The sequence below is a fragment of the Cottoperca gobio genome, chromosome 24, assembly GCF_900634415.1.
Source record: "Cottoperca gobio chromosome 24, fCotGob3.1, whole genome shotgun sequence".
NCBI lineage: Eukaryota > Metazoa > Chordata > Actinopteri > Perciformes > Bovichtidae > Cottoperca > Cottoperca gobio.
In genome coordinates, this window is record NC_041378.1 from 8,428,829 (window position 1) to 8,446,712 (window position 17,884).

Here is a 17,884-nt window from a genome sequence, read left to right on the forward strand (position 1 = left end):
GAGAGACGTATTGGTGGAAAGCCCTGTCAGCATGAGATAAAAAAGTTTTCTGGGCTGTTAAAAAACACTGCACTCCTGTAATGGCTTTTAGAGCATATACTGGCCTCAGCAAAACTAAACTCACAGTTTAAAACGTTCATAGAAGGCAATAGGGACATAAAAAGCATCATTAAGTAGGATGTGGTCACTAATGTCGCCAACGAGTACAGCAGACATTTGGAAATTCACCTAAGTATGACGGTTCAGGGTTAAAACAAAAAGTCATATCGTCAAATTATATTATATTACTCAAACAAATATAAATCCCGTTATGAATAACTTGATTTATTGGAATATTAAGGATTCATGAGTGGATTTCAGTTCATTCCTGGCCATTGCGCTTCTGACACGGGACAAGTGTTTTGTTTCTGCTGTAATGTTTTGTTGGGAGGAGTGTGTGAGGGAGAGAGAGAGAGAGAGAGAGAGAGGGAGAGAGAGAGAGAGAGAGAAACGGCGGGTGAAGAGAGGGGGGAGGCGCAGTGTTTGGAGGATTTGCTCTGTGCTCCGGGCGTTCTCTCACTCGATTTTTTTTTAATGGAAATAAGCTTATGTGTGCTCGCTCTACTAGTTTAGGCAGATTTATGTAACTCGTCGAGGGATTCCACTAACTTTCCGGAAACTTCTTGCCCACTTGAACAATATTCCCCCCCCCCCCCACCCACCCGGTGTAGGGTTTGGTTTATGTCCGGGCACGGATCCGTGCAGTGCGGACTGTGAAGCAGGGAACACCCCGCACTGAAGTTTGTGGGTCCTCTCAAGGCCGCGTTTCATTCCGTTTACGGGTTTTTTTTTTTAACTTTAATTCGTCGCACAAGTTGTTATGGGAGTTCCGTAAACATGCCAGGACGCAATTTACGCACTGAACTTCGGATCGTGCCAAGCAATGTTGGAGCATTTCACCGGTGCGTCAAGGGCAACTTTCTCTAGGAGCAGCCTTGGCAACAAACATTTTGTTTATTGCTGGTGATCAGGCCCCTGCCTGTGGGCTTGGACTCAAGCTTTGCACCAGATTGGTCTGACTGAACAACATATTAAAACATTATGGAAGGTGATCAGGAGACCGGTGCGCCTTCTGATGAGCCCCGGGCGGACGGCGCTGCTGCGTCCGACAGTTTTTCCCAACTGTGGACGGACGTTATGGGGATGCTGGTAAGTTTGGGGGGGGGGGAGGGGTGGCACGATCATAGACTCGCAACTAACAAGTGTTTTCACCCCCTCTCTCTCTCTCAAAGTTGACACTGATTTGCCTAATGATCGATTGTGAAGCAAACTAGTCGGTGCATGCAAATCACGCATACAAACAACTCTCCGCAGTGAGAGTTAGAAGCCCGAGTTTCAAATGCACCAGCACTCTACATGTGGTCTGGGACTCAGGTGGTTTAGTTGGAGGCTGCTAGTGACGAATTCGTACTCTTGAGTCGCTCGGATCTCAATGCAAACAGTGAGAATATGGTAGGTTACAGATCGAAAGATTAACCCTTTGTATATGTACTGCCATGCTACATTTGTTTCCATTGGAGGAGCTCAGTGAAACTCTGTTGTTGTTGTTGTTCTCCCAAGTTGAACATTATGCTGTTGCTGAGGCCTCCAGCTGAGGAGATGTGTTGTGTCTGCATTGTAGACTGGATGATAACTGTGCCACATTTTTTTTTAATACAAAAGGCTGATTATTAGAGATGCTTTGGCATGTCATAATAAGTTCACATCAAGGTCTCTGAGATCCCAGACATATGCTGAAACATTGTAACGTCTAACTCATTTGCATATTAATAATGTCGGTTAGGTTTGATTTCCCACAGTGTTTCAGCTCTCCCCTGTTTATAAGAGATGTATATGGCCTTTTCTTTGCGATCTACATTATCTCGGTCCAGAGAGATTTACATTTCCCTACATGTTTGTGGCTTAAATGCTTGTGACTCTGGAGATGCTGTATATTGTAACAACGCTCTTTTGTTGGCTGCCTGGCAGTCTTGATTTTACAGGCCATGGGGTCTGATTGATCTGCTGACCAAATGTCTGTCTTGCAGTCACTTCCAGTCTGTTGAAAGAAAGAGGTGTTAATTTGGTTTGGTCAGGCACTGAAGATGTGAAGTGTTAGTGTGTGTGTGTGTGTGTGTGTGTGTGTGTGTGTGTGTGTGTGTGTGTGTGTGTGTGTGTGTGTGTGTGTGTTGTGTCTGTGTGTCTGTGTGTGCACGTAGGAGGAAGAGGCTGTCCTGCCCTCTGACACCGGGTGGGAGACCTGGCTCCCAGCCAGGCAATTAATCAAGATGTATTGCTCTGGAGGCTGTGCTCATCTTTGACGATTTTCCCCTTTAGCTGAAACACACACACATCCACAACAACAACTAGCTTTTTGAACTCTCTTGTTCTTAACATATATGTGCCACATAGACCCATCGCCACTATTTTATAGTCAATCCAAGCATCCTTTTTAAAAGTTTTTACCTGTTAATAATGTAGATAAATGCATCACGTTTGAAGGTCATGAAATAATTAACAATACTTTTAGGTAGCTAACTATCCTGCCAATAAACATCCTGCAGCACTCATCTGAAGTTATGTCAAAATCCTCAGCCTCAGCAGCAATAGTAAATTCTCATATTATTTCAAAAGCTTTCGTTGGAATTTTGCTCCACGTAACGTATCGCTTTACACGTTTATTTCTTGAGTCCTTGCAAGGCTTGGATAGCTGTGACCATGTTATTTTCCTTTGAAACTATATTGAAAGATTAGAGTTGTGAAAGTATGGAACTTGATCGGTCTCTCGGCTGCTGACGGTGTCTTTCAAAAGTTCACGAGGTCAGTTTGTCATACTAGAACTAACCGGTCGACAACCACGATTATGCCTGATTTTCTGTTGGTTGCTTTTTTTTTCCTAAAGTGAATTGACTTTTTGTCCACTAAAACTTTGTCATTTATTTGCAGTATTCCTGAGCCTGTGAATAAGTATATGTGCACTATTATATTTCCACTGCTGTTAAAATCTATCTTGCTTAAATAGTACACAGTCACAATGAAAAGTCACACGTATAGAAGTCTCTTAAATTGGCCTCCTATATAATGAGCTTTATTCCTAACAATGTGCTCAGGCGCTTATCTTTAATCTCATGAGATGAATATTCTGCACACAATGAACACCATCTACCTCAAAGCAAAATGGATCTGCTATATATAACTATTGCTCTATGACTTTCAATGGCTTTTGTTTTGCTTGGGAGCCTATATATGGGAATGCCCTTTTTTTAAATGTGGGTTTGCCCCAAGCCTGTTGACCAAACTTTAACTCACTGTTGCAAATGTGTTTGGTCTTGGTTTCTCACACGTGAGAACAGGCCTACATACTTGTACAGATAGACATCAAACCCCTGATAAAGATCTGGTAAACATACTTACTCCTGTCTTTCAGTCATTACTACATGTTTCAGCACACATGCCAAACTCAAGAACTACTCGTAACGCTCAAGTGACAGCGCAGATGATTAAAACAGCCAGCAGCAATGTGTTCGTCCACACAATGCCATCTACATTTGCACCTTGAAAGAAAGTTTGTATCATGTACATCAAAGGGCTCTTTGGTCTATTTTTTTAGAGAGATCATTGTCTTTGAGTTTAACCGTACACAGCAGCCTGTTGCGGAATGTGTTTAATAAGAATACCTAAGTAAGCAAGTCATTTACTTGTGGTTGAAGCCGAGTAAATAGCACTTGAGCTAATTAAGAGTTAAAGGCAGTTTATGACAGAATTGCGCAGGAGCTAGAGCTGTTCTAAGTGGTCGGACTTACAGATGTCTGAATGAGTGTGCTTCAAGACCCCACAATATGGAGACATGAGCAGTTTTCCTCAGACCGGAACTTTCTTTATTAAATGTTATATGAGCCACATTAAAACTGCCTAACTGGAAACAGAGAATTCTGTATCAGCATGTATTTGTTCGAGGTGTGCATCTGTACAGACTTTAAGAACTCGGTTATCATTATTCCCTCTTTACTCCTCTGAAAGAAACCCCTCATCCCGTTTTAGCTTGAAAGGTTAGCTTGAGCCTTGTGGAAATATTTGACTTTCCTGCAGGGAATCCTTCTCTGTTTGAAGAGAGTTTTGTGGTGTTTCACACAACGTGGGTGGGAGTTTGTCCATTTAGAAAACACAGATTATGTACTAGACAGTGCTTCATCTGTAAACCTAAGGATCGGATACTGCACTCGAGACTTGGATATTGATTGTGTCTGGGAAACATATGGTTAGATGATGTGATCTCTACGAGCCTCCTCCCACATAGCACTTCATACAGAGTAGCAGCATATGCTCCAGTCTTTCCTGCCAAGCTGTGGTTAGCTGGGCCACTTTATATCTTTGCCAATAATCTTCTAACACAGTGTATCGTAGCCTAATTTTGTCTATTGTTGCCCAGTCCACCTCGGCTCACTCCTCCTTTGCTCCCCCTTCCATGACTGATCTCATTATTGAGGTCAGACAGAGATCTGGCAGGTTTCCTCTGTTGGGATGGCACAGCACTGTTCTACTCAAGCCACGGATATCCTCAGGAAGCCCTCTAAAGGGGGTCGGCTGTGCCCCCGTGGCCTCACCTTCCTTGACACTCATCCCCCTTTGGCTACCATGGCCTACAACTACATCTTTTAGTAAGACCTCTACTGGCTCTGTTTTGTGGAATTCTCCCACTATAATAGTAGGCTACATCCAAAAACAATTCAGAATTCCTGTAGTTGGGTTATGTAACATGGCACATGAGCAGCACTCTTTTCTTTCACCCACCTGTCTCTACTTATGTTTTTCCACATTTCTCATGTCAGACTCTATTTATCTTTCTACATATAGTATAAGGAGTTTTTCTCCTATAGGAACTGGATGGATAGAGGGCTGGGTGGAGTAAAGGATGGATTACTTACTATTGCTTAAATAATGTGTTGTTTGGGGACTGTCGGAGAGGAGATCTCTTGCGCGTGTCGGGTTTAAGCGAATGTATCCGTGACTCAGGGTGAATGCGGGCAATTCTATTGGTTCTCTTTTTGACGAATCAGTACAATGCAACACAACACAATACAAGACAGTCTTGGCAATTTATACCTGCCACACCTGTCCTGAGCTTTCCGTAACAAGTGAAAGTGATCATGCCACTGATGTTCAAACATTACATCAGATGCGTGGCTCACCCATTGTTACAGGCCAGCCCTGTAACAATGGTTAATACCATGAACACTACCATTGAACCCATTCAGGAATGTGAGCCCGAAGGATAGACCAGAACAAACATGGCGTTTATCCTTTTGGCATGTTGTTCTTTATGCTTATAATAAACAAGCAATTTCTTTGAAAGAGACCTTGCAACATCTCACATGACGTGGAAAACGTGAATTGAGTGTAACTTGATTGGCGAGATTAGCTGTGCGCCTTGGCAGGGATTCCTAAGTTATCAGTGCTTTGAATGCTGGCTGTGGAATTTTTTAATAACTTCGCAAGAGATTGCTATAGTGGAGTGCCAGTCAGATGCTCTGTTCTGAAGAAATTGTCACCTTAGCTGTGGAATGCAGATTCTTAGTAACGTGTATATCTGGAGTAAAAGTAAGATCAGGCTTGTTACCTCACTCAAAGAATATATTTTGAGAAATGTAAAAAATGAACACTGCAATGGTATGTCATGTCATTGCATCATAAACTGCTGAAAATGATGTCCATTTGTGAGAATGGTATAAACAGCTTTGCCTTTTATTAAACCAATGTTGCTTACTGAATGTCTGAAGAGACGCTTCTGTGTTAGTTAGAATTCCAAGAATGCATCGGCTACTGGGTTTTCATGCTGTTTGCATTCTCATGTGTGCAACCATGCTGCCTTTTATACCTTTTTATATTCCAATAATAAAGCTGTTTATATTTGTTTTCTACGAGAGACAGGGGATGAACTATATGTATATCTTTGTATTCTGGCATGAATGCTAATCCTATCCATTCCTCCAACGCAATCTTGAATGAATATTGTGTTAATCACTTTGGTTGTATCTCAGTAGCAATCAAATCACTCATTGCTGAAATATTTATCCACTGTGGTGCAATACCGACAACTTGTGTTTTGATGGTCAAACGGCATGGCGGCCACTAAATCACAGTTATTACAGCTTCTGCACAGACAATTACTTCTCACAAATGTCTTCTACAGCAGTAGGAACAGAAGTGACATGCAACACAGTTTTGTCAGCAGTTGTGTCTGACAAATTTTAGCTGCACATTGGGAGTAGCCATCTAACTAAGCAGATGGTGTCTTTGGCTTGAAAAGTAAATGACACATACACACTCTTTACTGTAAATGCACACAAATTCACTCTCACATTTTTGCTTGGGTGTTTTTTTGGATGACTATTGTTGCTATTGTTTGAGTCAAAACTGGGAGTTGTGGCCTCCCTCATGTCGAGGGTGGAGAAGCAGTTACATCAGCTGAACTAGTATTAGCCTCCATTTCAAACATACCTCCATGAAACTAGAACTGTTTATTATTGTGGTTAATTCATTTCTAAACCATCTAAATCTAAAGTGAGAATTGTTTTTAAGGGTTATTATTTAGCTTCATATGCTAACACACTGAGATCCATGTGCTTTCCAGGTTAGATAAGCTGTGGGGGATTTAATACTTTATCCTAAGAATCTCTTATAGATGCAGATCTGTTTCTTCCATAACTCCAGATGTTTTATCCTCCTCTCACCCCACAGCTGCCCTAGTCAGTATCCCACAAATCATCCCTTGTCTAACCTCCACTCTCCCCCCCCCTCCCCCTGCCCACATTTCCAAACTGGATGTGTGGACCACTGTCAGATCCCTCCATGCTCTTCCACCTGAACTCCCACGTTGACAGATTCTCTCTAAAATGTGGACTTAACTCGCTCATCTGCTGACACTCACAGTCAATCTAACATCCTGAAACAATAGTTGGTTTTCCTTTCTTAACTCGTTCCCTCAGCCGCTGCGATTCTCCCAAAGGCATTTTCACTCTCTACACTTGTTTTTTCAAGTGCTGTCTCATAGTGGACATAACTGAGCATATGCCGTATCACTTTACAAGGTGGTGGCTGAAGGTGGAGTTTGAGGGTCAGCTGTGTCGGACCCCGATGAGCTCATGCCACTGGAGAATGAGAGGAATCCCAGTTATGTACGGACACGTATGAATGTTTGAGCGCACACGTGGATGCATGCAGTCACAGGCGCAGATTAATCTGAGAAGAGCAAAGCACGTGCATTGTGACCTGTCCACAGTTGAGGTTTACATTCAATGTTCCCGTGGGAAGAGAGCCAGAAAAATGGCAAAGCTTGATTTTTAATTAATTCTGCTTAAATTACCCAACTAATCTTTACACCAACTGGCAATCAAAAGTTGGTGTAATCTCGGGACTCGTTCATGCTTATCTTCCCGATGTGGCGAAAAGATCGGCACAATCGCGGCATGTGAATAAAACATCTTGGAGTTTTGTAATGAGAGCATGTTTTCAGTCAATGTGAGGAATGAAGGGGAAAGCATGTGTCTGCTCAGGGAGTGCTCCCACCGGGAATCTCAGTCATCTCGAACCATATGTCTGGCCAGAAACAGAATTTCTCAAGTAACGAGTGGGAGAGGACAGATTACAGCCAGCCAAACTGGACTTTTGAGACATAACGTGTGTTTGTTAGTGATATTGTGTTCATAATTTGAAAGTTTCCTTTCATAACTCCATGCACTGAGCTGTGTTGTATATGATTGGACTGCCTCAGTTTGTTTTGGTCCAATGTTTTTGAAATCTCCTGCATGCATGTGTGTGCATGCTAATGTGTGTTCACAGGGGCCTAATGCCCGTGTGTGTGTGTGCGTGTGTGTGTGTGTGACACTCACAGTGATCCATTCATTTGTGGCCTGGCACCCAGATAGGGGGTCCGGTTGAGAAAGACAGATACTGAGAGAGACTGTTCGGACCCTGCACAGTGACTCAATGCTAGCTGTCTGCCTGGCACAGATTAGATCAACACTGATGAATATTCAACAGTTTGCCATCGCTGCCAAAATGGCCTGCATTTTTACCGAAGTAAGAGATGAGAGCTGGTCTTCTCTCCCACATCGTACAAAAGAACTGGCTCTTCTTAAGGGCTTAATTTGAGGAATAAATATTTATTTCTGAATGTTTCTGGTCTGATGGAGAATAACTAAGTAGCTGGAGAACTGCATCAACTTGCTTCATGATTTCACGCCTGTCGTGTTGACTGTTTGTATTCACTGACTCGTTTTCATAGAACCCAAGTTTGAACGTGTTACACTATTCATATTTTAAAAAGTAACTGGAGGCCAGTCTTCAACATTATATCCAAAGAGTATTCTGTTAGGTAACGTCTTTACTGTTTACTGAGCACAGCTTCCTCCCTCAATCCTAAACATGTCTTCCACACAAAGACAGGAACTGTGCTGATCTAAACTATAGCTAACCGGATGAGTGTGTTTTGGTTTGGAGTTCAGTGAATGTCTGAGGAGTTAAAGGGCATCCTTGATATGAGCCTCGATAAAGACAAAACCCAGGTTCAAACCAAAGTTGGCCAAAGACACAGAATGGGACTTGATAAGAATCAACTGCCGAAAATATATAGACCTTTTATTGAAGGGTATTTTTAGGCGTTTCTGTGGATTGTGTGAGTAAATTGGTGAATGTGAACAACTCATACCTCTGTACATGTGTGTTGCGTGATTATGTTTGTATCCCGGTGCCACCCTCACTTTTACCCAAATGCAATCCTGTTGGTACCATTTATACGCCACTAATTGCGAGTGTATGTGACAGTGGTTTTATAAAGCTGTACTGTGCTGTAAATGAAGATGATGGAGGGGGGATGTGCTTGTCACACAGTGTGCTAACTTGGTCAGGCTTTTTCCTTTCCTGAAGTCCTGGTGGGATGTTGTAACGTAATAGAAGCTGCATGAAAGAGTCACTGATTGCATTCACTGTTAGTTTTTCCGTTATATTTTAGTGATTCACCGAAAAACAAATTGGCCAAAAATGTGTAAAGACTTATTTTTCCTCGAATTAGATGATCAGCTTTCCTTACCTCAGGGTGTCGTAGTTCCCTGGCTTAACCTTTTCCCTCTCTTCCTCTTTCCAGGATGGTTCTCTGGGCAACATAGATGACCTTGCCCAGGAGTACTCTGAGTACTACAACACCTGCTTTAGTGACGTCAGTGACCGCATGGAGGAGCTACGCAAAAGACGAGTCTCCCAAGAGCTTGACATGGTAAACACACACACGCACACACACGCACACACACGTAAATAAAGACTTGGTTTGAGCAAAAACAGCTGTCAGCCATAACATTTCTCGCTCTTTACTGAGTTTGCATGCTTCCAAATTGCTTTGGACAAACATTTTTTTTTCTTCTGCAAATCCTTTAATAATGACCCTAAAATCCCCCTTTTCAGAAGAGTCTCATATCCTTACACAGTGTAATTTCCACAGTGTCAGCCAACAACCTGGCAAGTACCAACGGTAGCAGAACAAAATTGAATGTGTGCTAAGGTTTGAGACTTTCCCCAAAGGCAGTATGCCTTTTTTGAATGTGAATGCAGTGGTGTTCTGGGGGTCCATGGGGGGGTTGGGGGGTCCTTTTCACAAGGATGTAGGGTAGTGGGGCACCCCTTTGGTTGCCAAGCTGCACACAAATGTATGAAGGAATGCTGCTGGTGCTGCTACAGGGGGCCTTACTCTGTGCAGCACATTGCCCAGTAGGTCCACAAATACAAGAGCAAGTGTTGAATGTTATGCTAACTTCATAATTGCTCTATGACTTATTCATAGTGAATTTAATTGGTTTTAACCTTTGCCATTTGTGCTCATTTCTAAAACAAATAAATAGGAAAAGTGCCACTTCGTCTGACTAAGACTAGCTGCTATTCTACAACATGGATCTGCTTGAAAGAAAAATGTCCAACATAAATAAAACGAGGCAGTTTAGTGTCACAAATATAATAGTTGGTGCCTGACTAAATAAATGATTCAACCACAGATTTTGCTTTCGCTGATATCCTATTACCTCAGCTTTTCTTATTTTAGCCCCTGTCCAAACCTGTCTATGCTCATATGTTTTTGTCTGTCATTGTCAGTTTTTCAGTTAAATAAGAGGCCTCTTCTGCTCAAAGGCAGCCATGTGGTTTTGGTTGGGTTGGCAGGTATGGCTTAGATGGATAGCTGATTTATTGTGCTCTTCCTTTTAATGACTGCAGGTAGATATAGCGTTCTCACAGCTTTCAGGAGTCAGTCAAGTCAATTTTAGTTATATAGCCATATGACACATTTGCCTCAGAGGGCTTTACAATCTGTGCAGCATATGACACCCTTATGTCCTTTATGATCTTTGGATAAAGAAAAACTCCCCAAACAAAAACCCTTGTGCAGGAAAGAGATTGGAACGCAATAGCTGTGGATACATAGATGCATTTTGCGTTTGATCGTAGGTTAAATGTTCCCTCTGTGTGGCCATTGTGTGAGTTTACATTAATATGGATTACTTCTGGACATTATGTAGTTTGGGAAGGTTTCATCCTGAGGAGATAACACAGAGGAAGAGGAAGTAAGCAGGACACATTTTGCAACTCTGGTGTAAGAAGAGAGGAGCTGACTGAGCCTGAAGCCCAGGACAGGAGGAGGATAAGGATGTGAACAGAGGAAGACGAAGGGAGGAGGATGAGGGGATGAAGAGAAGGAGTGGAGAATGTGAGAGCCTGCAGCTGTCCCGCCACTCCACAAAGTTTGGCACCAAAATACAGGAGAAGGGGAGATAAACAACATGAAGGAAGTAATATAGGACCTTACTGAGAGCTCTCCAAAGGGCAGTATCAACCTACGCTATATGGATTGAACTTTGCCTCGCATTTCAGAGCAGTACTTTTCTAAATATAGTTTTGGGGAATATTCAAGTCTGGAGCAGCCGCTTTTTACGCGAGGGTAAGAATAGGTTGAGACAAAATCCTTCCTATGAGGCAATATTTTTCCACTGGACTTGATCAAAAAGTGAGACAGTGAGAAAGACAGGAAGAGCACGAGAGACCAAGGTGAAGTGAGAATAAAGGCCTCGGAATCGACACCCAGTCAGAAAGTTGCAAAAGACTCTTTTTGAATGTTGTGAAATGTGTCTAGAAATCAGTGGCTGCAAGCCAACGTCATGCAAGCCGCTTCCCTTTGGAACAATAGCAGATGGTTAGAGAAGGTCACAATGTCCAAGAGCCACATTAATGGGAAGACATTTAGCAAGTTGCACCCCTGAGGGTCTTGCCCTTTAGAGAAAGACCTGTCACTTGTAAAGGGTACAGGATGGTGGGTGATGCAATCACATCTCCACAAGACCTACTCCCTCTCCAGTCATTGTCTTGTTTTTCTTACTAAATTTATAGGTCAGTTATTTTCTATTTTCGGTGGGTACCTCTAATCTCGTATCTCTTCTGAAGTTACATTTTGGGACCAAGAAGGTCACTCAGTTTCTCCAAATTATGGGGCGAAGGTCACCTTAGATTTGACCTCTCCTGGTCTTCACACTCAGACTACAAGAGGACGCAGTCAAGATAAATCAGACAAGGGCAAGGGTGGCAAGAGAGGAGTCTTAAGGTTGAGTGTGACTGTTTGATTCAAAGTCTACATACGTTAACTTTGCTGCTGACAACATATTGTGCAATTTGCTTTTATAAAATTCCCACCTGAAAGCCCCAGTGTCTAAAGCTTAACTGTGGCCAGCACAGTAACGCCGAAGAGAAAGAAGAAGCACTCTTATTGACTGTTTCTGTTCTCCAAAACGTTCATAAATTAGGCTTAGGCAAAGAAATGTACTAATCTTGTTTTTTTATGTGAACCCTTTGGTTTCTGTTTGGGTTTGTTGGCTGCTTTCTTGAGAAATGTTCTTGCAACATTAACATTTTTACAAAGATGTGTGGAGCTTAACATTTGTGTTTGTTTTCATTTGCGCAATGTGTCTGCCAGCTCTTGAGGGGCCTCTCAATTAACAAAGTGATGGCTGTCTGTTGTGGTAAAACGCTATTAGGAGCTGATGATAGAGGCTCTCTCAGCGATGACTATCAATGTACCCACTTCCTGCTTGGGCTCTGCTGGGTTGTTCCTAATGCATCTTCATGTTAGTTTTATGAGCAGCAGGGACACAAGAGGTTGAATAAACATCCCCCTTTGGGAATGTGACCTATGGATTAGCTCTACCACGTTTCCCAGCGCTCCTTTAGGCAATGAGAGTTTGCATAGCTCTCACTGGCGTGCTGATTTTGGTGATGCACAAAGCTTATTAGTGGAAGTGATAGGATGAATTGAAAGAGAGCAAAGAGTTCAGCAACTTTAACAAAGCGTGCTGTTTCAAGTGAAAGGTCAGGCCAAAGGGTAAAAGTAAAGACTCAAATTACATTAAGAGCATATACCGCTATTTATATACTGTTTTGCATTTGTTATATCTGCAGTATTTGAGACAAAACACGAATGGTAGATCATTTACATAGATGCTTTTCACCTTTCCAACACTGTAGAGAGCTATACATTTCAGATCATTCCTTTTTTAGTTTTGGATAATTGCTGGTGTAATTGCTGTAGATATAATTCGTATAGAAGTGTAGAAGTCTCTTTTTTTTGTTGTCTCTTCCACCTATTTAAAAAATTACAAAAACATGGTGTCCTAGCTTATATGCAGGTGAGTCAGTGTTGCCATAGTGTCATATTGTTGCCTTTTTCTTTTTAACCCAGAAGCACTATTTCCTTTCGCCCGGTTCATGTGTCAGCCAAAAAATGGTAAATTATAAATCAGTATATGTGGGTCAGTACTTCGCATTCGCAAAGTTCAAAAGTGAATTCTAAAGTAAAAAATAAATCAATCTGATCTGTATTTACTTCATCATCTGTTATTTTATTTTGCTATATTTGCTACTGAAACTGAAAACATGTGGATATAAAAGCTACAAGAGAGATCTCACAGGCGTGCAGAGACTGGTGGATAATTGTGTATAGCCGACAGAGGATAACATCAAACTAGATATTAGCATGTCACTCAAACCGCAGCGATGGAACAGATGATGTACATCAAATATAAATCAAAGATGGATCATTTTGGAGCTTGTGGTTGCGGGGTGAGCTTCTTAACACATTTCTACATGCTCTAAAACCATAATGAGACATTGCAACAGTATCTGTGGTAACATCCTTTAGAGTCATTTTAAAGTTGTGGATAAACAACAGGCCATGAAGATTTAATCCTTTTGATGCTTTGGCCAAAATCCTTCAGTAGTTGGTTTCACTCTTGACTTGACTCTTGACACAAAAACGCCTCCGCTGGTGTCCGATGGATCTGCGTGTCTCGGGAATGCTCTGTAATATTTTACTTGGCGAGTGGCTTGACGGTTGGGGGTCAAGACTCAACTGCAGACTTGTGTTTTGTTTTGCCATGAGGCGAGGAACAGCGTGGTTAATGTGCTAATGCCTGCGTGAAGTTTAATCGCCAAACTGGGTCAGTTCAGCTGGGTTAAAATTACAGCGTGGAAGAAAGAAAAACTTTTAGGAATTCTGCTGCTTATTTATCCTTTCTACCTTCTTTAGGCTCTTGCCTAGAAACCTAGCAACTCAGCTTGCTCAAACAGCAGCCTTTGTGTTATAAGATTACTTTCAAATGATGTTCGCACAGCTCCATTATTGCTATAACCCTTGTTGAAAGCAAGTGGTACATTTGTAATTTATTGATTCTTGATTTTAAAATTGCGATCGTGACTGTCGTTGGAATTTGTAATAACTCTGGTATTTGTCTTGAAATACCAAAACAATGCTGATCCTCATGGCTTAGGAATGCTCTGTACTGTAGAAGCATGCAGGCCTGTACTACAAGTATGCACTTACACACACACACACACACACACACACACACACACACACACACACACACACACACACTCTCACAAGCCTTCTGGAAGCAGATAAAGGTGTTACTGAGTTTTCAGTTCCTTGTACCTTTGTCTATGCAGCGGTGGCATTGAAGACTCTGGTCTATACCACTGAGAAAATGTTTTTACTACCCTTTTGCGCTTGAGATTTATATGGCAATACATACTTGTGTGTTCCTTCATGAGTGTGTGTATGTGTGTGTGTGTGTGTGTGTGTGTACAGTAGATCTTCATGTGAGATATTCCAAATGAGCCGGTTCCCACCGCTATCGTCTTTTTGGGCTCGCACCAGGCTTTCCAGTTGGTGCCTGTCCCGCCACATGTACAGTCCTACCTAACAACCTCATACTCGCCCACACAGACTTAACCAACCATGCCAGTTGGCGTACCTCCACTAAGCCACCTGGTCTCTCTAGTTTTGCTGCATATCCGCTACTTATTGCCTCCGAGGTTGGCAGTTACTCCACTGTGGGAGCTTGTGCCATTGGTGGGCTTTGCTGTCATGTTTGGACTAAACTGCTGCTTATTTAACACTCATCTGTATTTCTATAATTTCCCTCTCATTAACAGTCTGGTGCTTCCGTAACAAAGCAGAGTTTAGCTGTAGTTTCTGGGTTAATGAGGGAAAGCAATGTGGTGCTTGAAAACAGTCACTTTACAGAGGCTTTTGATGTCTGTGTGTGTGGTGAGGTGGAGTTGTTTTAGATTCCCTTTCTGCAGACATAGTGATCCTCATTAGCCGGAGTTCTTCCTCCATATGCTCCCTTAGTGCTTTCTCGCTCTTTCATTTTAACTCAATTCAGTCATGCTTAAGCAATCAGGGTCTTGCATTCACATCAAACTTGCACACACACACACACACACACACAATTGTGCACAAACAACCCCGTGGACATCTGGAGGGAAAACACATGCACATTCACACGCATATGTGTCAATTCAGGGTAAGTAGGGCAGTATTTCAAGCTGATGCTGCTTCAAGTAAGTTCAAGTAAAGGATAGCATACCCCCTCTGGGAGTGTGTTGTGAGATCAAAGTCTCAGATACAGATACCCCTTCACAACTGCATCGATCTGATATTCTCTTTTAGAATCTGTGTCGGCTTCGCTGGCACCGTCTTCACCGTTCGCTTTTGCTTCTTTGTCAGAGAAAAACCTTACATAGGGAAGCTTTTACACAAAGCTTCTCTCCATGTCCTGTGCTTCGACAAATTCATCTCACAGATTTGCAGTTAAAGGCAAACGGGATGTAGCTTTTGTTTGTGTTTCGCAGATCTTCTCATCTTTTCGTCCTCTCACCCCCTCCTTCCATGTCAGAGATGGCACGCACAGACAGGGAGTAAAGGGAAGCTGAGGAGGAGCAGTAGGAACAGAGAGCTGCTTTGTGTCGCAGTCTCTTAGGAGCTCTGTCTGTGGAAGTGGAGGCGAGTGGAGAGTGTGTAGGTGCTCTTTGGTTTGGGTATCCGTCTATGTTTATGTCTGTGGTGGCATGTATGTGGCTGTGTCAGAGCCTGTGACTGACTGTGCATTTTGTGCGTATACATGTGTGGTGTGTTTACCAGGCAGTCAGCTGACAGTGTGTTTTTTAAAATAATCTTTACAAGCAGTTGGTATGGTGCCTGTAGTTATCAATTGGTCAGACTGGCATATATGTTCTGTCACTGCTGTCCGGAGAAGCAATCAAAGAGGATTTGAAAGCAAAACCAATCTGCCTCTACTTTTTTTTTTTGGTGTGTGAAAGAATTTGTGACCGCATGTGCATGCGAGCACACACCTTGTTCCTTCTTTATGTGGGTTTTTACATAAGTACACCCACATTATTCCACACCATGCAGTTGTTTAAACAGAGATGATTGCCAAAGCTGTGCTTGTTTAAGGGGTACATGTGTTGTTTCTTTGTCTCGCATAAGCTCTCCTTCTTAAAAAAAAAAAAAAAAAAAAGGTGTTCAGTTCCGTCCCAGAATGTTTCCTATGCGCAGCCTGGCAATGCAATGAGACCTAACCCTGTTGACTGTAAGTCTGGTAGATGAGGTTTTTATGACCTTTTTGAAGACAGGTACCTGCTCTCTGACTTATGGGACTCTCCATACTCCCCGGGAAAGGACAAATTGTTTCAGAGCTATTCCGACAGGACTTGATTTACTTTCAAAAGAAACGTCCGGACCCGTGTTTCTGTCTGCTTGATCACTGTAACAGACAAATACATAAACAAGGCACATAGGCTAGGAGGACTTAAGTTAACGTTAAAGATAAAGCCAGCCAGACTGTCTCGCTAACATTTTGACTGTCTGCCTTCAGCTGATTACTGTTGGGATAAGTATAAGTTTCAGGCTAATTTTGAGGCTCTTAGCCACCTCAGCACTTTAGGCCGCCTGCTCATATGACCTGCAGGCTACAGGCTCTTAAAGAGCTCTTAAAGGAGTCACTTATGTCACTTCCAAGTCCTTTAACTATTATCCACTCACTGACTCACGCTTAGAGGGTGAGTGTGTGTGTGGAATGATTTTACCCTCCTTGCCCAAAGTCCAGTCGAAGAAGATTAAACTACAGGTCACTCTGATCAGGAGGCATGACAGGAAGAGAAGAGAATTGTTCGAGATTTGGCTTCCTGTGACTGTTATCATCCAACAATCTAATATCTGGGTGTGGGGGATAGAGAATAATGCGCATTTCTCAGAAATCACTCATTTCCTATTCCTACTCTGCATTCGGGAAACTCCAGATTCAATTAGTCTTTTCCTTGTGCCATGTAATGGTTTTAGGAAACTATCACCTCACAGCCCTCAACCTGCTTCTACTGGCCTAACCTACTTGGCTACATTGAAGTATACTGATCCTCCACTAAGGTAAAATGCCCCATTGGCTGCCATGCTGAAAGTTTAAACTCTGTCCATCTGTACAGGATGAGGACATTTACTATCACTTTCATTGTGAGCGGATTTGACAGAAAGCATTGACATGTATTCCAGAAGTCTTCAAGCTTTACAAACAAGACATGGCGTATTCTCATATGAGAGTAATGATAACACTTTGGGGTTTACCAGGCTACGTTAAGTGTACATTTTTAAGTTTCTAGAGAGGAATAGGAGAAGCAGATTTTTGTACAAAAATAGAAATGGTCAAATCATGTGAGTCAGACAGAAAGTAGAAACAAGAAATTGTCTTGTGGGTATATTTTCTCCTCTCATTGGAATCTGATCATATCGTTGATGCTTCCTCAAATAAAAGAGGTCATCACAAAGAGCTATCCTTAATATAACTTGTGCTAAATTATCTTGTTCAATAACCACCTCTGTAAGCTCATCCCCATGCCATGTATAGTCTACATACTCCTGATATTATCAAGCCTGACACATATGCATTACTATTTTCATAGATATTCTTTTATTTATTTGCTCTCTTTTTGCCTCCCTATGGTATCTCAGCATAAGTAAAAGCATTAATAGGGGCTTGGTTGTCCTTGGTAACCCTCATAGCTCATGCCAGAAGGATTAAAGACGCATGGAGAGTAAAGCCACATATAGTATTCCTCATTGTTCAATGAGCAAGAAGATAATCACTAGAAATTAACAACGTAGACATGAGTGTAACCTCAAGGTTAGAGATGCCGTCCCTGGTCCACATTTAAACAATCTGATCACTACCCTTAAGCAAAGTGCTGGCCCCATCTGTTTCCGCGGTGCTTAATATGGCACCGCATTGGGAGAGTGTGAGTAAAGGGAGTCGGTAATCTCCTCCCATGAGAGTTCAAAAGAACACACAACCAAGAAACTATGCACTCGACCAATCCCCCAAGGCAATTCATTGGCTTTACATAATCGCATACAGCAGGTTAAAATCGAAGTTGCAGACTTGTTGTGATTGTACAGCCCGTGTCTTTCTGTAAAAAGCATTTGGTTTGAGGCACATCTGTATCT

The 17,884-nt window shown here is 42.2% G+C and overlaps 1 protein-coding gene across 6 annotated transcripts in view; it reads left to right on the forward strand.

The window, feature by feature from the left end:
* sash1a (SAM and SH3 domain containing 1a) overlaps positions 1-17,884 on the forward strand; it is a 153,229-nt gene that overhangs the window by 101,931 nt on the left and 33,414 nt on the right. For 4 of the 6 annotated variants that reach the window (XM_029462626.1, XM_029462627.1, XM_029462628.1 and 1 more), the window contains exon 2: positions 9,161-9,289. In XM_029462626.1, coding sequence (XP_029318486.1) covers positions 9,161-9,289 — 129 coding nt within the window. Of the gene's footprint in view, positions 1-558; positions 1,189-1,473; positions 1,492-9,160; positions 9,290-17,884 lie in introns of those variants that run through there. The other 2 variants (XM_029462630.1, XM_029462631.1) reach the window with 2 other exon arrangements.